This window comes from Myotis brandtii, unplaced genomic scaffold (assembly GCF_000412655.1).
Source record: "Myotis brandtii unplaced genomic scaffold, ASM41265v1 scaffold474, whole genome shotgun sequence".
NCBI classification, from domain to species: Eukaryota; Metazoa; Chordata; class Mammalia; order Chiroptera; family Vespertilionidae; genus Myotis; species Myotis brandtii.
In genome coordinates this window covers 162,911-185,592 of record NW_005368113.1, presented here as the reverse complement: position 1 = coordinate 185,592, position 22,682 = coordinate 162,911, and the positions used below count along the sequence as shown (strand labels likewise).

General features: G+C 51.3%; 1 protein-coding gene across 1 annotated transcript; it reads left to right on the top strand.

Moving 5' to 3' along the window:
• Positions 1-12,997: 12,997 nt before the first annotated feature.
• On the top strand, positions 12,998-22,107 carry CEACAM18 (carcinoembryonic antigen-related cell adhesion molecule 18). Its single transcript, XM_005875898.1, has 6 exons — positions 12,998-13,049; positions 14,218-14,568; positions 16,143-16,424; positions 17,401-17,680; positions 19,505-19,654; positions 21,939-22,107. The coding sequence occupies exons 1-6, from the start codon at positions 12,998-13,000 to the stop codon at positions 22,105-22,107; spliced, it is 1,284 nt and encodes a 427-aa protein (XP_005875960.1).
• The last annotated feature ends 575 nt before the right edge of the window (positions 22,108-22,682 follow it).

Sequence of the window (22,682 nt, the reverse complement as noted above, 5' to 3'; positions counted from 1 at the left end):
GGACTGACCTGCTGGCAAAGTCACAAACAAGTCCCAGCTTAGAGGGCTCAGTCCTCTAAGCATAATTAGGCTTGACCTAATAACACTCCCCAGATCTTACCTGGGAGGCCAATGGGCTGAGGGAAGTACAGGGAGTGTAAACATGATCAAAACAGGTGAAACTCACAAGAACTGTAACTATGGTAACCACTGCATTGTTTACCTCAGACTATAAAAGGTCAGTGCGGACTGAGCACGGGTGGATGTCCTTCCTCTTGAGTTGGACTTACCCGCCTGGTCCCCCAATATTTCCAAATTATCTCTTGTCTTTTCTATTTCATTTGTGTGCGGCTCCTCTTCCAGATATTGAACCCTGAACCATGCGGAACGTGGGAGGAAACATTTATGACACTCAGAGCCCAAGCGCTTCCCCTCTCTGCACAGAGCAGGCAGACACCCCACAGCCCAGAGACCCAGGACACCCTCCCAGAGAAGGACAGACAGGAAGCTCACCCAAGTCCTGTCCAATCTCGGGTCTTCCCTGCAGCTCCAGAGCTGAACCAGGACCGCTGAGGACATCTGAGGAGGGGACACGGGAGTCTCCTAAGGTCCTCCCATTAGGGGCTTTTCAGAGCTCTGGTGTCTACACCAGGCATGTAAAATACATGTAAGGGTCTTAGGTAAAGTGTCAGGGGCAGCCATTATTTCAGGCATTCATTCATTCATTCACTCATTCATTCACCCACTCTCTCCCTCATCCATTCATTCTGCACAGAGTGGGAGGACACCCCACAGCCCAGAGACCCTCAGACACGGGTCCATCCAGCATGTTCTGGACCTGGGTGAGGCCCGCCCTGACCCACGAGGGTGAAAGCAGGGGCCTCTGCAGATCCGAGTCTTGCCAAACCACAGGTGGGTGTCTGAGTCCTGCCCAGGCAGAGGTGTTGTTGGTGCCTTCAGTAGACACTGGGGAGTGGTCATGCATTTACCCATTCAGTCATTCACCCATTCACTCACTCTTTCATTCACCCATTCATTTATTCACCCATTCATTCACTCACTCATGCATTCATTCATCCATTCATGCATTTACCCATTCATTCATTCAGCCATTCATTCATTCATTTACCCATTCACACACTCCTTCATTCACCCATTCATTTATTCACCCATTCAATCATTCACTCATTTGTTTATTCATTCACTCATCTATTCATTCACTCGACAAACAGACTGAGCCTGTGTCCTGTGTGGGCGCTGGAGGAGAGAAGAGCAGCAGACGCCCTCCATCCACGCCCAGCGATGGTCCTCATGGCAGAGGGGGCGGGGGAGCAGATGACCTCAGGGCCTGCCTGGTAGAGGCCGTGATGGTGATACAAGGCTGGGGCCATGACTGGAGGCCCCCCTGGCTGGTGGCTCTTGGGCACAACGGGGCAGACTGGACATGGCCTGGACTCTGAAGGGACAAGGAGGAACATACCCAGCTGTGGGACCTGCTGTGGGCCCAGGGACAGTGAGGGGGTGAAGTCTCTGAGGGGGGTGGGTAGGGAGCGCTCTGCTTTCTCCCTGCTCACATGATATCAGCCCCTAGGTCTGGCCTCCTTTCTCACTTCCCTTCCTCCTGCCCTGTCACCCCTGCTGGAAGCCATCCCCGGGCACCAGGGGCGCTAGCTCTTGGCAGTGCAGCCGCCCACATCTTCTGAAGCCATCCCTCCCTCTTTGTCATCAACTCTCTGACCTCCACGTGGGGATACTGGCCTGTCGATTCTCCTGGCATTCCCTGTGCTGGAGCTGGGGGTGGACAGACAGACACACCCTGACCCCTGGCCGGGCTACCGGGGGGCGTGTGCAGGGAGCTCTCAGCAGCTATACCAGAGAAGCTCAGCTGCTATTGCCCAGCCCTGGACTTGCTCACATACCCCTTCCTGTGTCTCTCTCCCCAGAACTCCAGTGCTGCAGTCACATGCCTGACAGGCCCCAGGCCCTTCACCCAGGGCCAGGCCCCCCAGGACAACCCCCACAACACACATACACACACACACCCCTGTGTGTCCCCAGCATCCCTGAAGATGAACCTGAGAATAAGGTAGAGCTGTTGGACCTCATCCCAGCTGAGCTGGGGTCCCCACTGGCCTGGAGTAGCCCTTCTCTGCTCCCCTTCCCCATCCTCTCTTATATCTCCCAAGCAGGAGCAGCTCAGACCCCAGCCTTCTCTCCCCCCCCCCCCCCCCCCCCCCCAGGCAGAGAGACCTGGGTGTCCACAGGTGCCATGCCAGAAGGTGAGCTCTCCAGGTCTCCAGCCCTGCTGCGTGGGACAGCTCCGCATCTGGGCACGGAGGACTGGCATGGCTCGGGGCATGGCCTCTGACGTTTGCATCATCTCCTAGTCCCCCAACCTGGAGCGAGGACACCCCCTCCCCGGGTCCCAGGAAAGGCTGCACTCCTGGCAGTTCACTTGGAACAGACTAGGTGCACAGCAGAGTGTGAGTTTAGGGGGGAGTGGCCCCCACCATGCAGGCCCTGGGCTGCACCGGGGGAGTGGGGGAGGGGGGGAGCAGCGTGAGGAGGCTCTGCAGTGACAGGAGGGAGCGAGCCTGGCTCCCAGGGCAGGAGTGCACGGGCTTGTTTGTGTGATTCTGAGGGCGGACAGGTAACTTGGGCAGCACAGGCTCCAGGCTCTGTGACAGCATCCTAGGACCCGCAGCTCAAAGGACGGAGCTGTGTTTCTCACGGCTTTGGAGGCTGGGAGGCCCAGGGTCAAATGCCAGCAGATTGGGTTCCTGGTGTGAGCCAGTCTTTAGGCCTCCCATGGCCTATGTTTTATTATTATTACTAGAGGCCCAGTGCACAAAATTCGTGCAGCGGGGGGGGGGGGTCCCTCAGGCCAGCCTGCAGCCTCTCACAATCCAGGACCCCTCAGGGGATGTCAGACTGTCGATCGGGCCTAAACTGGCAGTCGGACATCCCTCTCACAATCCGGGACTGCTGGCTCCTAACTGCTTGCCTGCCTGCCTGATGCCTGATTGCCCCTAACTGCCTCTGCCTTAGCCCCCGCCACCATGGTTTCATGCAGAAGGTTGTTTGGCTGTCCGGTCTAATTAGCATATTAGCCTTTTATTATTATAGATTATTACATGTGGGGAGAGAACTGGAAGATCACTTTCTCACTTTCTCTCCCTTGTCTTTTCTTTTTCATTCTTGTCAGATTTGGCTCTGAGCTTTTTTTTTTTTTAATTGTCTAAAGTTTTACATAGGTCTCCTTTTTCCCCGATTGAACCCCCGCCCCAGCCATTCCCATCCCGGGCAAGGCCCCACTGCCCCAGTGTCTGTGTCCTCTCGTCCTTTCCTTATCAGGCCCTCAGTTTTAGGAGGCCACCCTCATGGGCTCCTTTAATGTCACTCCTTCTGAAAGAACAATCCCGTTGGGGGTTAAGGCTTCAACAGATGAATGTGGGGGGGGGGGGGCCCAAATTTTTTTCCAGTGTCTGTCCTCTCTCCCTTTTCTTATCAGGCCCTCAGTTTTAGGAGGCCACCCTCATGGGGTCCTTTAATGTCACTCCTTCTGAAAAAACAATCATGTTGGGGGTTAAGGCTTCAACATATGAATGTGGGGGAGGAAACCCAATTCTGTCCATAGCATCCAGGTTTCTGGGGTCCCCACCTTCCATCCATCCTTGTCTTTATTATTTTATTTTATGTATTTTTATTGATTTCAGAGAGGAAGGGAGAGGGAGAGAGAGATAGAAACATCAATGATGACAGAGAATCATTGATCGGCTGCCTCCTGCACATCCCCTACTGGGGATCGAGCCTGCAACCCGGGCATGTGCCCTGACCAGGAATTGAACCTGGGACCTTCAGTCTGCAGGCCGAGGCTCTATCCACTGAGCCAAACAGATTAGGGCCATCCTTGTCCTTATTACAGGCAGTACCTCACCTGGTACGTGCAGAGAAAGCAAGCATGTAAGTAATTGCATCATTTCTTCTTCCAGTTGAAAGAAATACGTCCATCTCCATCATCCAGGTGATATTCAAAGCACGGTTATATTTCCAGGGACTTGATTGATGGGGGCTGCAGCCCTGAGGGCACCCTCCCCAGGCTCCTCCCAACTCTGGAACCAGTAGCCACAGGCAGGTGTGGGTTTGCTCCAGCCGCCCGAGGGCAGGAGATGGTGCAGGGTGCGGGGACACACAAGCCCTCCTGTATCATCACTTCCAGCTTGAAATCTGGGTGCTGGGCCTGGGACCCCGGCGTGGGCGGCTCGGCCTCACCCCCTGCCCTTCCAGCTCACCCCAGATGCCAGGGGCAGCCACCCCTCCGGAGCGCGACCTGCCACGCCCATTCCTGGTTTAGGCTAATGTTTAAATTTCCTCTTTCAAGGAAGGAAGAGCTGCAGAGCCCAGAGGAAGCCCCAACAATAAGGTGAGGAGGTCTCGGTGCACACAGGAGAGGAACCTCGGGCCTTGCTCTCCATCACAACCGCCTGGGCTGCCCTGGGAGACTTGCTTGCTTCCTCATTTCTCAGAGGCGGAGCCTGCGGTTCAGTGAGGGCCACAGACAGGCCACCGGAGCCTGGGAGGGCAGCACCTGCCCTGTCTCTCTCCTGGCTCCTGCCCGTAGCCTGTCCTTTGCCACCTGCTCTCTGTACCAGCGACCGAGGCATCTGAATCCTGCTAAGAAGTGGAGAAAGAGGCCCCAGCTGGTTTGGCTCCTGGGTTTGGTCCCGGGTTGCAGGCTCAATCCCCATAATGGGGGGCGGGGCATGCAGGAGGCAGCTGATCAATGATTCTTTCTCATCATCGATGTTTCTATTTCTCTCTCCCTCTCCTTTCCTCTCTGAAATAAAGGGAGAGAGAGATAAAGTGGAGAAAGAGGATGAAGCCACAAGCGGTGCCCCTAATTACCGGTCATCGCCTTGGCCCCTGGCCAGCCTCTCTCCAGCAGCACATGAGGGCGGGGCTGGGTGAGGGCTGGAAGGCTGCTGGGAACGCCCCTTCTAAGGCACAGTGAGGTTTTCCTCTGCACCTGGCCTCCCGCGTTTGCTTCTGGCAGCACCTCCTCTGGTCCAGGCTGGTCTCTGTGGCTGTTTCTCTAGCTTTTCACAGGCCCCAGCAGCCTGCAACTGTGCGTCCTGAGCCATCCAGGGTCACCCAGAGGTCATGTTGTGTCTGGTACGAATGCGCAGGAAATGGGTTGGTGTTGGTGTGCAGTAAGCTTAGTTACAGCTTCCCAGTAGCACCAGGGAAAACCCCCCTTCTCTCCCTCTGCCCCCTTCTTCTTCTCTCTCTCCCCCTCCCCCTCCCTTCCCTTCTCTCTTTCCAGCCTCCCCTTCTCTCTCCCTCGCCCCTCCTCTCTTCCCCTTCTCTCTTTCCCTCTCCCCCTCTCTCCCCTCTCTCTTTCCCCCTCCCCTCTCTCTCCCTCTCTCCCCTCCTCTCTCTTCTTTTCTCTCTCCCTCCCTTCCCGCCTCCCTCCCTCCCCAGAGGTTCCTGACACCCTACTTTGGGACCACCTCCCATCCAATGCCCAGCAAACCAAATTAGAACCTCCTGCAAAACCTCAGCTCAGCCAAAGGGGTGTGTTCTCGCCCAAGGGGACCACCTTCCTGTGGGAACCTGCAGAGGCAGAAATTCATGTTTCTGCCACCAGGTGGCAGCAATGGCCCTTCCAGCTCTGGTCCTCTTCAACCAGCCATTGGAATCAGGGGAAAGATCAGCTGAGACTTCTGTAATCAGCTGGAGCGGGTCCAGCTTGAAGCCAGTTAGTGTGAATATTTAGCATCGATTAATTACTCTTCTAACTACTTTATCTACAAAAGCCACTTTGAGCTTTAGGACCACCCACTGAGGTCCAGAGTAATGATCTGTTTTCCACTGGAGGAGCAATAATGAGGTTCGCTGATGTGTCTCTATTTTTTTTAAATAGATTTATTGAGGTACAGTTGATAGACAAAAAAATGGCACCTATTTAATGCATGCAATTTGATGTGTTTGGACATATGCATATACCTGTTGAAACCATGACCATAATCAAGGTAAGAAATACATCTATCACTTCTCAGTATTTCCCTGTGTCTCGTGTTTTATGGAACATTGTTTGTTTGTCGTAAGAAAATGTAAGCCCTGGCCGGTAGCTCAGTAGGTGAGAGCATCTTCCTGATACACCAAGGTTGTGGGTTCGATCCCCAGTCAGGACACATACAAGAAGCAACCAATGAATACGTAAATAAGTGGAACAACAAACTGATGTTTCTCTCTCTCTCTCCCTCTTTCTCTAAAAAAAAGCAATCACTTAATAAATAGCCCGGCTGGCAGAGATCAGTGGTTGAGTGTCGACCTATTAACCAGGAGGTCGCGGTTCGATTCGCAGCCAGGGCACATGCCCAGGTTTTGGGCTCCATCTCCAATGGGGTGCATGCAGGAGGCAACCGATCAATGATTCTCTCTCATCATTGATGTTTCTACCTCTCCCTCCCTTTCCCTTCCTCTCTGAAATCAATAAAAAATACATTAATAAAGACTTCATAACTAAATAAAAAGAAACTTTAGTGTGAGATCTACTTTCTTAACAAAAATTTTAAGTGCATGATGCAGGCACTCGGTTGTACAGCCAGTCTCCAGTAGTTATACATCTTGCATAACTGACACTTTATACCTGCTGAACACACACTCATCATTTCCCCTCCCTCCAGGCCTGGGCAGCCCCCACTCTATCCTCTGCTCCTATGAGCCTGAGTATCTTAGATACTTCAAACAAGTGGAATCACAAAGCATTTGTCCTCCTGTGATTGGCTTATTCCACTTAGCATAAAGCTTGACAGGAAATGCATAAGAGAGTTCTTCAAGCTGAGAGGACAGGATGTTAAATGCAGTCACGCGCTGCTTCACAGGTTCCGAGCACTGTGTCCCCCGTGACTTTGTCACTGTGCGGACATCACAGCACGCCCATACACAGACCTTGATGGTGCAGCCTCAGCCATCTGGTAAACCACCTCATATGTGCTGTCCGTTGTTGACTGAGACGTTGTTACCACTTTTAATTTCTGTATAAAAGTTAAAGGACAAAAGTATTGCCCTGCCAGAGTGGCTCAGTTGGTTAGAGCCTCGTCCCGTACAACAAAAGCTTGTGGGTTTGATTCCGGGTCAGGGCACATACCTCGGTTGCAGATTCCATCCCACATCGGGGCAAGTATGGAGGCAACCAATCATTATTTCTCTCTCACATTGATGCCTCTCTCTCTCTCTCTCTCTCTCTCTCTCTCTCTCTCTCCCTCTCCCTCTTCCTCTCCCTCTCCCTCTCCCTTCCTCTCCTCTCAAATCAATAAAAACATATTCTCGGGTGAGGATTTTTTTTAAAAAGACAAATGTTTTGAAGCAACCATTTGTTAATGGATACACAATATAAAAAGGTATAAATGGTGACATTAAAAGAAAAAGCTGCCCGGCCAGTGTGACTCAGTGGGTGAGCATCAATCCATGAACCAAGAGGTCCCCAGTTCAATTTCTGGCCAGGACTTTGGGCTGGATCCTTAGTAGAGGATGTGCAGGAGGCAACCGATTAATGTCTCTCTCTCACCAATGTTTCTATCTCCCTCTCCCTCTCCCTTCCTCTCTCTCTCTCTGAAAATCAATAAAAATATATTTTTATAATTCTCTATAGGTTTGGGTGTTCTTACATTGACACTTATAATAGTAGACTGTCACATTGAGATATTTTACGATCTCGTTTTCTAGCGTGCTGGAGCCAGGATTTGAATCTTATCTTCCTGTTTCTGAAACATATGTTTTTAACTATACACTCCAAATCCCCAAACCCACAAAGAAAAAATAGAAAGAGGGACAAATTGTGGATTGGAGTAATTACTGACTTGTCCACCAGATCTGGGGCTCCTATATTATATCTCTCTGCCTCTTATTTAAAAAATAAAATTCAGGCCCTAATTTGACTTAGCTTGGGATGAAGCTGGTTTCTAATATGATAGAAACACAAATTTTCTCCTGTGTGTGTGTGTGTTTGTGTGTGTGTTCTTGTTGTCGCTGCTAAAAAAAAAAAAAAATCGTTATTGATTTCAGAGAGGAAGGGAGAGGGAGAGAGAGATGGAAACATCAGTAATGGGAGAGAATCATGGATCTGCTGCCTCCTGCACGCCCCCTACTAGAGATGGAGCCTGCAACCCAGGCATGTGACCTGATTGGGAATCATAGGTCGACACTCAACCGCTGAGCCATGCCAGCCAGGCTGTTGTTGCTGACTTTTATTCAGCTGGGTTTTTGTTCTCCAATTCATAAAAGTAGGAGCTGTAATGTCCACTTTTCAAATGAGGACACTGAGGCCTGCAGCGATCGGGTAACGCTCCTCTGGAAGGTGGAGTGCGTGCAGGCTGCACCGGGCCCAGAACGCCCACCTGCGTCCCTGCATCTGTCTCCATGTTCCCTGCCCTGGTGAGGGCGCCCTCTGCTGCTCACCCAGAGAATTACTGGGATCATCGCACCTGTCTCCTCCCTCAGTCCATCTCTTGCAACCCATCCTATTTCACCACACACTGCTTCCTGACGTCCCCTTCCACCGTCACTCAGAGGCAAACCTTTCTCAAGATGTACATTCTCGCTACACAGGAACGATAAATAGGAAATTATTATTAACTAGAGGCCCAGTGCACAGATTCGTGCACCAGTGGGTCCCTCGGCCTGGCCTGCACCCTCTCGCAATCCAGGATCCCTCGGGGGATGTCAGATAGCCAGTTTCAGCCCGATCCCCACAGGTCCGATCCAGACAGGAGGGAGCCTGTGTGCATTGAGCGTCTGTCCCCTGATGGTCGTCTAGTCATAATGGTCGCTTAGGCTTTTATATATATAGATGTTATTATTAACAATGCTATTGTTACTATAATTATTATTTTCCCATCCCACTTTCTTCTTCTCTGATGGGGAGCCCGCCTCTTACCCTATCTATCTCACGCATGAGTCAGTTTAGATCAAGATCAGGGCTGCTTTGGTTCACAGCTCCAGGGCTCCCCCTGGTGGCCTGATGCATGGGGTGGTGGGGTTTGTCCGGAGGGGCACAAAGACGGGTCTGTTGGTGGTCATGGTCCCACGAGGTTTACAGGTCCATGGAGATCCCAGGTGAGCATTCTTTGTGGTCTCCAGGCCTGATAAGCAGGGAGGAGGGCCTGTTTTATGAGGGTACATTCTGGCTGTGCTGGGCAGTACCTTGCCCTGGGAGGGGCCGTGACGTTTTACTCTCTTGATAAGAAGGAACAAAGTGGGGCTCTGGTACTGTAAGCTCTGACAGTTCTGTTCTCTCTCTCTCTCTCTCTCTCTCTCTCTCTCTCTCTCTCCCTCTCTCTTTCTCTAATGCCTGACTCCAGCTTTGGTGGCCAAGGCATTCACATCAAAGATGGCTTTCTGGAAAAAACACATTGCCAGCCACACGACTAGATAAGACCCAGCCTCTTCTCTCCATGAGGCCCCCCCTTTTTTTAAATGTATTGATTGATTTTGAGAGAGAGATAGAAAGAAAGAAAGATTGATTTGTTGTTCCACTTATTTGTGCATTCATCGGTTAATGCTTGTATATGTTCTGACTAAGGACCAAACCTGCCACCTTGTCATATCGGGACAATGTGCTAACCACCTGAGTTACCTGGCCAGGCTCCGTTGTTTTACAGATCTTGGTTCATTTCAATAACTGACCATTTAGGCTACTTGTAGCTTTGGTGGCCAAGGCATTCACATCAAAGATGGCTTTCTGGAAAAAACACATTGCCAGCCACACGACTAGATAAGACCCCAGCCACTTCTCTCCATGAGGTTTTTTTAAAAATTTTATTGATTGATTTTTAGAGAGATAGAAAGAAAGAAACATTGATTTGTTGTTCCACTTATTTGTGCATTCATCGGTTAATTCTTGTATGTGTTCTGACTAAGGATCAAACCTGCTACTTTGTCATATCGGGACAATGCGCTAACCACCTGAGTTACCTGGCCAGGCTCCGTTGCTTTACAGATCTTGGTTAATTTCAATAACTGACCATTTAGGCTACTTGTGTTTTTTTTTCTTTCTTTCTCTTCTGGTGCTTTAAATCCCTGCCTTATGTTTTATTTTTTTAAATTATATTTTATTGATTTTTTACAGAGAGGAAGGGAGAGGGATAGAGAGTTAGAAACATCAATGAGAGAGAAATATTGATCAGCTGCCTCCTGCACACCTCCTACTGGGGATGTGCCCGCAACCAAGGTACATGCCCTTGACCAGAATTGAACCTGGGACCTTTCAGTCCGCAGGCTGACACTCCATCCACTGAGTCAAACCGGTTAGGGCATGCCCTATGTTTTAAATTCGCCAATAAAAAAAAACCTCTCTCTTTCTCTCTCTCCCTCCCTCCCCTCCTGTGACCTTGCTGTGTGGCCCCAATTGTGCTGTGTAATTTCTAGGGCCGATAAGCAATAGACCTTTATTTTCTCAAGGTTTCCTGATGCTTATTGCAGAGGGTATCTTGTAATCATAATAAGAACCATGAGGGCCGCCAGCCACAGCATTGGTCATCAATAAGCTGAGTGAGACTAGTGCCAGGCAGCTCCAGAAGGAGATGAAGGGCTCCATGAAGCTGCTCCCCAGGCTGTCACCTGCCCCAGGTGAGCCTTAGAGATGGCTGAGGGGAGCTACCACATGCACGATGGACACGTCTTTCTGGAGGGAATCTTACCGGATGGCAGGGGCCCATTTCCCTGTGCAAATCAAGGGCCAATAAGGAGTTTTCAGCCAAGAAAGTGAAGACTTATTAAGGAGATGGCACCATGCCTGCATTCGGAGGTGGCTCATGCTCAAAGACCTGGCTCCCCAATGGCTTCCAGGGGATGGATTATATAGGGGGGAAAATCATTCATCATGGTGACTAATAGAGTTAGGGTCATAGTCTCTACTGATTGGTTGGTGCTAGGGGAGGGATAATGGATCTCATTGCATCTGGTCCTGGCGTCAGTCATAGAGTTGTTCTGTCCAATTTCAAAAGGATTGGTTCTGTGGGATCCTTCTGCTTTCCTGGGTCCGGAGCTAAAACTCAACCGAGGCCAAGCTATTATGTTTAGCTTGATTGAACTCTGTGTCTCAATCGTCAGTAGACTCAAGACCTTGTTTTTAAGACTCCTGAATGCTGAAGTTTATTGAAGGTTATTGTCCCGAGGGAGATGTGTTAGTGAGTCAGGGTGCTAGGTGAGGCCAGTTTGAGTCAAAGGAAAAAAAAATCAAGATAAAAAGGCCAAATGAGCCCTGTCTGGGTAGCTCAGTTGGTTAGAGCATCGTACTGATATGCCAAGGTTGCAGTTTAATCTCTGGTCATGGCACATACAAGAAGCAACCAATGAATGCATAACTAAGTGCAACTATAAATCGACGTCTCTCTCTCTCTCTGAAAAAAAAAATCACTTTAGACAAAGGCCAGGTGAAAGAAAATAGTGTCTGCATGGTGACAGGAATCACTTCCCAACATGCATCGGGCTTCTCAGCTTAGGGGTGTTCAGGGACTGATGACATAGGAAGCCCACCATTGACTGAAGAGACAGAGTTTCAGGTGTTCCAAGTTGTGGGGGGACCCAGGACAGGTGGGCCATGTCCAGCTCTGGGGTCTGCTTGAGCGAATAAGTGTGAGTCTCTGGAGGCTGAGGGATATTCCAAGCCTGCAGTCACCTCCTAAGGGCACGGGCCTCATGAGGGTCTCATTGCATTAAACACTCAGATTCCCCCTGACCAGGTTTGCTCAGTGGATAGAGTGTCAGTCTGCGGACTGAAGGGTCCCAGGTTCGATTCCGGTCAAGGACATGTACCTTGGTTGCAGGCACATCCCCAGTGGGGGGTGTGCAGGAGGCAGCTGATTGATGTTTCTCTCTCATCGATGTTTCTAACTCTCTATCCCTCTCCCTTCCTCTCTGTAAAAAATCAATAAAAACAAACAAACAAAAAAAACACTCAGATTCATGCCATGGGCTATGAATGAAACCAGCTCTGCCATCTTGGTCCTGGGTAAGTGGACCTGCCATCAGAGGCCAGTACAGTCTGGATACGAGGGGGGATGGGGGACATTTTCCTGCCATGACTTGGCACCAAGCTCTGTGTGATAGATAGAGATGCTCCATGTTGGGTGTTGCCAAATAGAGCCACTCAGCTGCTCTGTGTGGCAGAGGTGGCTCATCTCCTCCCAGTGCCCCCCCCTTTTTCCTTAGTAATAAGGAAGCTAGATACAGGGGAACCCAGCTAAAAGGCTGCACTCCTCAGCTTCCCCTGCAGGTAAGTGTGGCCGCATGACAACATTTTGGCCAATGAGATATACACAGAACTGTTGTGAGCCCTTCTCAGGAAGGGACCCTTCAGGGGAGTCATACCCACCCCTTCCTCCTTCCTCCTGTTTGACACGTGAAAGTGCTGGTGGAGCTCGAGCAACCATATTGGATCAGGAGGTGGGAGCCACAGGGATGCAGAGCAACAACACTGAAGGAGCCTGGGTTCCTTGTTATCACAAAGCTCCCAAACTCCCCGAGGGCTGCTCCCCACTAGAGTCCTTATATGATAGAGGAATCAATGACTGCCTTAAGACTGTCTTGTTTATTTGTGTGTGTGTGTGTGTGTGTGTGTTTCAGCTGAATGCGACAAGACACGTTTTTAAAAAAAAGTCCAGCGTCTTGTCCTTGTTCTGTTGTTTGGTATCTTCAAGTTTTCATAAAGGTGAGTTGGTGGTTATTGTTTTGTTTTGTTTTGTTTTTGTAACCGGGACAGAATAGTGTGAATACATAATAAATAAATAACTAAGTCAATAAAGGCAACACAAAGTCATAAAGATAATGACTGGCTCCCCGGAGGCCCTCCTGCCCAGCCCCTCCCACCCGCGGTGCAGAGTCCAACCCTGGAGGCGGGAGGGCGATGGACACACGGCAGCTCTAGACCCGAGACACGGGTGGGTGCTGGCGCAGCAGAGGCGGATCCCAGTCTCTGGAGAGATCCCTCCACCGGGAGGACCCACGGGCGCTCATGCACCTTTCCAGACCTAGACGCAGCCCCTGGAGGGAACTGGTCCTTATGGGTAAGAGAAAGCGGACCTAGCAGGGCTGGATGGGGGAGGTGAAGGGGACGGGGCCCTCGCCAGGACTTTCATGAGCTCACATACCTGGATATACAGCCCCCCCCCCAACACACACACACACAGAACTTTCCCCTGGGTGCCCCATCTTCCTGACCCCCTCCTCCACCTCTCCAACTGGGCCCCTTCCCAACCCCTCACCTGGAGGCCTGGAGCTGAGGCCTCAAGTATTTCTGCCTCCTCCATAGAACCAAGGCTTCGGGCTCACAGGCAGTAGATGATAACAGATCCCCAGCTCTGTCCACATCCACTCCACTGGATTTAGACACTAAATCAAAGTCTTGGGGGACTTTTATCCAAGACTGCCAAGGACTCTCTCTGGGTTCTGCCCCATGCTCAGGGGGACTGGGGCTGCAGTGGTGACCCAGACCGCCCTCCCGGGGCTCACTTCCAGGGCCAGGTGCCCATCGGCCACCCTATCCCCTTAACCCAGAGTGGTGGGGACGGGAGGAGGGGGACCCAGGAGGCTGGGGCAGCACCCAGGGGCCATCAGACCCAGGCTGGGGAGGAGGCGACATCAATGCTGAGAGCGGAGGGATGAGTAGAAGTCAGTCAGCAAAGAGGAAGTGGGGACCAGTGGGCCAGAAATGGGGAACAGCTCATGTGAAAGCCCGATCAGGAGAGAGGGTGGTGGGTCAAGAGGGCTGTGTGTATGACTAGGACACACGGTGTGGAGGGATGCTATGGCTTCAGATGAATGAATGAATGAATGAACGAATGAATGGATGAGGGAGGGCATGGGGTGGGATAGATGGGATGGGAAAGGAGTCTCAATGAGTCCAAAAGACCAGCTCTCTCTCAGGGTGTCCCAAAAGCCACTCTGAGTTTGAAGTTCATCACGAGAGAGCACTGGGAGCCATGGTAAGTATCTGAGCAGAGGGAGAGAGCAGGGCCACAACTGGGCCTTTATAAGGATCTGCAAAACTGCCATGTGAGGATGGACTGGAGGACACTTGCAAGTGTCCCAAGGAAGAGTCCAGCCTGGAAGACAAGGAGGAAAGAATGGACCAGGGTGGAGGCTGAGTGGATGAAGAGGAGAGGACAGGGTGTCTGTGGGTCATTACCTGGATGATATAAATTATTCTCTCCCCACCCCCTCTCTCTTCCTCAGCAAGTCTGCTGGCATGGGGGATCTGCCAGGCCTCTGGCCAAATCTCCATCATCTCATCCCCAGGGATTGAGGGATATGAGGCCCTCCTGGAACTGCAGAATGTCCCCGAGGGTGTGCAGGAATACAGCTGGCACCGGGGTGCAAATGACAGTGCAGACTCGATGATTGTCAGCTACCAACCTCCCTCCCATGCCTGGCAGCCTGGGCCCATGTACAGCAGCCGGGAGAACGTGACCGTGAAAGGCCACCTGGTGATCAAGGACTCTCTGTTAAACGACACGGGGAGCTACACAGTGCGGGTGGACCTCGGCTACGAGACCCAAAGAGCAACTGGCTGGCTGGAGATTCACCGTGAGTTGACAGGTCACCCCACTCCATGAACTCGAGAGTTGGACCTGGTGGCTTTGGGAGTAAAGTGCCTTGGAGATCTTACTGCCCAAGTCTCCCACCCACTTCTGGACGACCACGCAAGTAGCTTAGCTTCTCCCCCCAAGATGGGCCACTCACTACCTTCACGGGGCTAGAGTTTCATTGTCAGTTATCTGTGAGTAGAGCAGCACAACAAATAGCCACCGGCTTAGCAGCTAAAAAAAAGAACCACCCCATTTTTAAAAAATATTTTTTTTTATTGATTTCAGAGAGGAAGGGAGAGGGAGAGATAGAAACATCAATGACGAGAGAGAATCACTGATCGGCTGCCTCCTACATGGCCCACACTGAGGATCGAGCCCACAACCTGGGCACGTGCCCTTGACCGGAATCGAACCCGGGATCCTTCAGTCCGCAGGCCAACGCTCTATCCACTGAGCCAAACTAACTAGGGCAGGCAACAACTCCATTTTTTTTTTTATTGCACAGTTTCTGTGTCAAGATTTCAGGTATGGCCCTAGCCGGTTTGGCTCAGTGGATAGACCGTTGGCCTGAAGACTAAAGAGTCTCAGGCTCGATTCTGGCCAAGGGCACATGCCCAGGTTGTGGGCTCGAACCGCCCCCCGGCCTCCCCAATAGGGAACTTGCAGGAGACAGCCGATCAATAATTCTCTCTCATCATTGATGTTTCTATCTCTGTCTCTCTCCCTTCCTCTCTGAAATCAATAAATATATATATGAAAACCATTTCAGGCGTGGCTTCGCTAAGTCCTAGCCTCATAAATGTCGGCTCATAAATGCTGGCCCCATGGCTGTGTTCTCGAGTGTGGCTCAGTACACAGGCGTTTCACGTCTTGGTTGTTTGCTCCCTCAAGGTCAGCCAAACTCTCTCTCTCTCTCTCTCTCTCTCTCTCTCTCTCTCTCGGCTACTAGGCAGCCTTATAGGACACAAGGTTTATGATGGGCGTGACAGCCATCACTTTCACTATATTCTATATGTTAGTCACAGGTCCCAGCTGTATATATTGTATGGCCTTGGGACTTTGTCTTCCCTCTGTGACCCTCAGCCTTCTCATCTGTAGAATGGGAGTAGCATGAACACCTGTGGTCTGTCGTAAAGTTGGAGGGAGCACTGGTAAAAGAAATGGGACTCAGAGCAACTATGACGGAGAGTCCAAATACCATCTCTCCCTGTGAATTCTACTCACGGCTCTCCAGGTGGGGATGTCCCGATTTGGGGGTTCAGAAGCAACCCTTCGGCCACATGCTTATGCCAAGAACTGGCCACGATTGCAGGGGATGCCACAGCAAAGGCTCAGTGCAGAGGATGATGGGCCCAGGCAAGCACCCTCATCTCGGCCGCCTTGCGCCCACTCCCTACTTTTCTGTCTTTCTTAGTTTCAGGGGTGCTCTCCTGCCAAGACCCCAGACACTCCCCCACCCCGATTTTACAACTCTTGCTTTCTCCCCAACATACCCCACACCCCCTCCCCCTCGGAGACAAAGCAGGGCTTGGGGAGGCAGACCCCATCTCTAATCTTCCCCTCTTCACACAGAGTGGGAAGACGATCCCGGCATCTCGGCCAACACCACTTCCGTGGTGGAGTACAGGGATCCCATGGCCGTCTTCTGCCACACCAATGTCACCGACGCCACCAGAATCCAGTGGTATGTGAATGCCTTAAATGTGTCCAGCAATGAGCAGATGACGATTTCGCCAGACCGCAAGACCCTCATCCTCCACCAGCTCAGCCGCTATGACTTCACAATTCGGTGTGGCATAGAGAACGTCTTAGGGTTTCCTCAGAAAAGTGACATCATCTTTCCGAAGGTGTTCTGTAAGTGTTCTGGGGGGTCATGGGTGTGACACCAGGGCTGGGCTCCGGGCCTTCCAGGGGCGTCAGGGTAAGACGGGCAGAACCGGAGAAAGGTAAAAGCATCCCGAGCCAGCCTGCAGTCCAGCTGGATCTGGGTTCAAACCCCAGCTCTGGGTCTTCATGGAGAAGACAATTTCCGACCTTCATCCACTGTTTACTAGTTGGAGGTTTGAACCAGACCCCAGGCCCCTGGTGCCAGGGGCTACAGCTACTCAGGGCTAACGCCCCCCCCCCCCCCCCCGAGGGCCATAGGGGGACTTGCTTAACCTTTTTGTAAGTCAATAGAAGACTGTTAAATCCCCAGTCCTCTCCTCTGAGCCTCATCTTCCTCATCCATAAAATGGATCCATCCCGTGGGTTGCCCTGGGAATGAAGTGACTGTGTAAAGTATTTAGAGTGGTGCCTGGCATGCAGCGGGCATGGTGTGTCTGTTTCTACTCTACACCATTTTAAATTTATTTATTTGTTTGTTTAGTTGTTGTTTTAAAAAATATTTTTATTGCTTTCAGAGAGGAAGGAAGAGGGAGAGAGAGATAGAAACATCAATGATGAGAGAATCATTGATTGGCTGCCTCCTGTACCCTCCCTACTGAGGACTGAGCCTGCAGCCCAGGCATATGCCCTTGACCAGAACCGAATTGTGACCTCCTGGTTCATAGGTTGACACTCAACCACTGAGCCACGCCAGCTGGACTACATCTATTTTATGAGGATGTAAAGGGCTACCACAGGACTGGCCCGTATATAACATGCTTCATCACGGAAGACATTATTATTATTGTTGTTGTTGTTGGCCCAGCTGCCTTGCCTGGGGGCAGGTCTAGGGGCCTTCTCAGAGTGCAGAGTGGGGTACCTCCAGCTGGGGGAGGACTTTGTGTGGACTGACAGAAGGAGACAGGGCCCCAGGGGGTCAGACACTTAGCCCCTGTCTCCGCAGATGGACCCGACAGCGTGCTGCTGAGGACAAAGCCCTCCAAGTTCAGCAGCGTCCTGGCTGCTGAGGTCGGCTCTGCGGTGCAGCTGGACTGCACCTCCACCTCCTCCCCGGGGCCCACGTACCGCTGGATCCACAACGGCTCCTTCCTGAGCTCGGCGGCAAGCCTCAACTTCTCAAGTCTGACCTGGGAGCAGATGGGCAAGTACAGGTGCATCGTGGAGAACCCAGTAGCCCAGCTGAGCTTCTACAGGGACATCCGGATCCAGAGGCCCCGTAAGTGCAGCCGCTACCCCTCTGGGGCTCACACACTCCACATCTTCCCAACCCCAGGCCTTTGCCTAGCGAGTGCCCATCCTCAAGTGTGCCATCGCCACCTGGCCAGACCCTGCTCCCGACAGTTGGGTGACGTCCTCCCATCCTCTGAGGTCAGAGCCCAAAGCTGCCTCCTCTAGGAAGCCTCCAGAGTCCTCAGATCCAAGTTTTTCTTTTTCTTTTTTCTTTGTTTTATTTTTTAACTAGAGGCCCAGTGCATGAATTCGTGCACCAGTGGGGTACCTCAGCCTGGCCTGCAGGATTAGGCCAAAACCGGCTCTCCGACATCCCTTGAGGGGTCCCGGATTGCAAGCAGGCACAGGCCAGGCTGGGGGACCCCATCAGTGCACAATTGGGGCCAGGGAGAAATGCAAGAGGTTGGCCAGCTGGGGAGGGACCACGGGAGGGCTCCAAGGTATGTCCAGCCTGTCTCGCTCAGTCCTGATCAGCCGGACCCCAGCAGCAAGCTAACCTACCAGTCAAAGTGTCTGCCCCCTGGTGGTCAGTGCACATCATAGTAAGAGGTTGAGTGGCCTTAGCATATCATTAGCATATTACACTTTGATTGGTTGAACGGATGACCGGACGACCGGACACTTAGCATATTAGGCTTTTATTATATAGGATGCATTTGTATTGATTTCAGAGAGGAAGGAAGAGGGAGAGAGAGAGATAGAAACATCAATGATGAGAGAGAATCATTGATCGTCTGCCTCCTACACTCCCCCTACTGGGGATCGAGCCTGCAACCCAGGCATGTGCCCTTGACCGGAATTGAACCCAGGACCCTTCAGTCCATAGGCTGATGCTCTATCCACTGAGCCAAACTGGCTGGGGCAGACCCAAGTTGATGTGAATTCCAGGAAGATAAGGATCAGTGGACATTGGCTGAGCACACACTCTGTGACAGCCACCCTTCCAACCTGGGTGAGCCTCACAGACTCCCTCCAGAGTAGGTGCCTGTTGCGCGCATCGCCTCCGTTGTACAGGCGAGAAAACCGAGGCTGGAGGAGCTGGGGAGCTGGGGTGCTTTACTCAAGGTTCCAGTTCTAGTCAGCCAAGGAGCAGGATTCAAACCCTGGCAGTCTGGCCACACAGCCCTTGCCCTCAACCATCCCCCTCCCCCCACAACCTCTCCTCCCCGGGCTGCCTCCGCAATGAAGAAGTGGGAAGACGGAGGGGAAGTTGTGCAGAGAAAGGAGATGTTTGCCATGGCCGTGGTGTCTGAAGCGTGGCTTTGATAGCAGACACAACACGGGTCCCTGGCTGCCTGTCGCCACTAAGCCAATACACAGAGGCAAGGTTGAATCCTTTAGGAGCATTTATTAATCAGACTAGAGGCCCGGTGCACGAATTCGTGCACCGGTGGGATCCCTCAGCCTGGCCTGCGGGGGTGGGGCCGAAACCGGCTCTCCGACATCCCCCGAGGGGTCCCGGATTGTGAGAGGGTGCAGGCATATGGTTGCTGCTCGGTGAATATTTGCGCCATCTGTGCAACAAGTGCGTGACCCTGTGACCCCAGCACGCCCTCACCCTCTCACCCTCTGTCACCTTCCATGGGTCTGTTCTTCTCCAGAGCACGCATTGCTCCTGCAGTGACATGAGGCATCTCTTTGCTTAATTTCCCAGCTACAATGTCAGGCCCGTGAGGGCAGAACATTTGTTCTGATCACTGTTGAATCCCTACCGCCTGGAACAGGGCTTTGCGCACAGTGGGTCCTAACACATCTTTGGAGAACAGGCGTGTGAGTGAGTGAAGGGATGACTGAATGGCGGTCCCGACCCCCACGTATCCTCTCCTTCCAGGGACCATCCCTGACATCAGGACGGGTTTCTACCTCTCGGGGTCCTTGTTGGTGTTCGTCATCGGGATGACAGTCCTGGGCGGAGTCTACCTCTGTGGAGTCCTGATCTACTTTCTCATCACTCATTTTTCCACCAGGTACCTGTCCCTCGGGGTCAAGGGTGGGGCCCTGCTTGGGGTCTGGACTCAGAAGCCAGCACCCCCTGGAGTAGGGGTGGCAGAGCGAAGGGGGAAGGGACAAGCCAGGAACTGGGTTGTCAGGGACCCTACGGGGCAGACACACAGGTGTTTTTTTTAATATATATTTTTATTGATTTCAGAGAAGAAGGGATAGGGGGAGAGAGAGAGAAACATCAATGATGAGAGAGAATCATCAGTTGACTGCCTCCAGCACGCCCGCTACCCAGGCATGTGCCCTTGGCCAGAATCGAAGCTGGGACCCTTCAGTCCACAGGCCGACGCTCTATCCACTGAGCCAAACCGGCTAGGGAGACACAGAGGTCTTAAGGACCAGAAGCCAGACAGTGGGAGAGGGGGGGGGGTTTAGAGTCAGCCATGGCTCTAAAATAACAGTGGGGCTTTATCCAGTGACTTCTCTTCCTCATTTTCTTGCTGTGTGACTTTAGTCAAGTGACATCCCCCCTCTGAACTCCTGTTTCTTCACCTGCAACATGGGGTTAAAGTATCTAACTGTGTAACTGTTGGGAGGGTTCAAGATAATTTCTTTATTGTTGTTGTTAATCCTCACCCAAGGATATTTTTTCCATTGATTTTTAGAGAGTGGAAGGGAGAGGAAGAGACAGAGAGAGAGAAACATCGATGTGAGAGAGACATCTCGATTGGTTGCCTCCTGCACATGCCCTGACTAGGGCCAAGGATCAGGCCTGCAACCAAGGAAAGTGCCCTTGACTGGTAATCAAACCTGGGACCCTTCAGTCCACAGGCCGATGCTCTATCCACTGAGCCAAACCAGCTAGGGCTAGATAATTTCTATAAATCATCTACCGTAGTGCCCGGCATATAATAGGCATGAAATAAATCATCATCACTATCATTGTCATCATCAGTCATTAGGCCAGGTTGTGCAAACTCCTTCCCCAGATATGCTCAGCCTCTTTTCCCTCCATTCATCCCCTGCCCCATGCCATCTTCCTTCAGTGACCTTAGGGCCTCAGAAACATAGAAAGTATGGGAAATGTTGAGGACTCTTGGTGTAGAGCAAGCATGTCAAACTCGCAGTCCACAATGAATATTTTTGCAGCCCAGCCAATATAATGGTATGTAAGAAATGGATTTTTTTTTGTTTTTTTTGTGGGTTTTTTTTTTTTTTGGCGTCCCTGGGTGGGCTCGAACCACAAGAAATGTTTTAATAAAAATTTCGTAACTTAATTTTTACAATATCCTGTTACACATAATTATTAATAACGAACTACAACGTTCGCTAATGACTGATGACTATAATCGTGTTGCATTCATTTCCCTTACGCGCCTTACACGCAGGCGCACCATTTCTCTCCACTAATACCAGCAGTAATATTCTAGCAGCCGATGGCCACGTCATTAGTCTTGGGCTGACTTGTTTGCTGTGCGCAACAGGAAATATTTTGCTTTCGAACAAGAAAAATAGGTTTATTTGCGTTACGCTTATTAATCTGTGCAGTTTATTCAGTGTCTGGTAAGTTAATGTTCAAGAAAAAATATCAATTTTCATTAAAATGTTCTGTTTTTTTTATGTGAACACGACTCATTTATTCCAGCCCTTTGTGTTCAGCATGTCTCTATCGAAGTAAATCTATGTTTCTATGAAAATTGAAGCTTTTGTTTTTTTGCGGCCCCACAGACACACCTTGTTTATTTGGCTGATGTTAGCCTTTGAGTTTGACACGCTTGGTGTAGAGGTTTAGCCCCCAGATTCATCACCTCCTGCTCCTGGGGGCTCTCGCCTGGGAGGGCCTGCAAGACAAAGCTGCCTCCTCATCTACCCAGGACTCTCTTGCTTTCTCTCTGTTTCCTATGGACCCGAGATGTGACTTCTTCCCTGATTTCTCCCCACAGGAGAAGCCGAGCTATATAAGTGTCCACCTCAGACCTGGAGGACAAGACCAGATGAGCAAGGAGGTGAGAGGGGCAGGGGGGTGATGGAGAAGGGCCGAGTGTCCTCCCAGGGGCGGGCTCGGCTATGGGGGCTGGTACTCACAGGGGACCCATGAAGAGAGGGAGCAGCCATAGTCACACTGCGGCTGGGAGACACAGGCTCCTGGAGAAGGTCTGGAGGCCCCACGTGGGACCTGGGATGGGACATCACGGACAGCATGGCCATTGGCTGCTGCCTCTGTCCATCAGAGCCGGCCAATGGGCTGCAGGCTGGGGCGGGGCCTGAAGGGAGCTCTGTGTTCTAATTCCAATGCCTCTTCCCGGCCAGCAAATATGCTTCTAAGGTCCCCACTCTTTTGAACCTGAAGCCACGGACCGTCAGAGACGCTGCAAAGATGCCCCAACTCGCCTTGCCGGTGGGGACCATCAATGGCACCAGCATCAGCATCAGCATCACTATAATCACCACTGTCCCCATTCATGAGCATAGCCTATGAATGCTTAGATGGGGCACAGCGCATGTTGAGTTAATCTGTGACCTGTTAGGAACCGCGCTGGGGAAAGGTGCCTACTAAGCGCGGACAACGCTCACACCCTGACAAGTTAGAAATGCGTAATGCAAAGCAGCATCTGACGGGACCGTCATCATTTAAAAGTATAGATTAATTTATTAAGACAGATATAGTATATACAGTATGTATGTGTGTGTTTCCCAGTTTTACATGTATACACACATATATACACATCTGCACGAAAATTGCGGAAAACGTTAGCCAGGAACAGTGCTATCGCTTCGTGTCCTTCTTTACATGCCACTGTATATTCTAAAGTGTTTTGTTGTCGTTTTTTTCTCACAAAGTGTGTACATTGCTTTTATAATCAGAAAATAACCAATAAAGTTAAAACAGCATGAAGTGAGTTCAGATCCCGTGATGCCATTTCTGGAACTTGCTTTCTGAGCTGTCTTTGTGGATGTGCCCACAAGTATCTAAACAAATTTGTTTATCCCTATGGCACTTACAACAGAAGGAAGGAAGGAAGGAAGGAAGGAAGGAAGGAAGGAAGGAAGGAA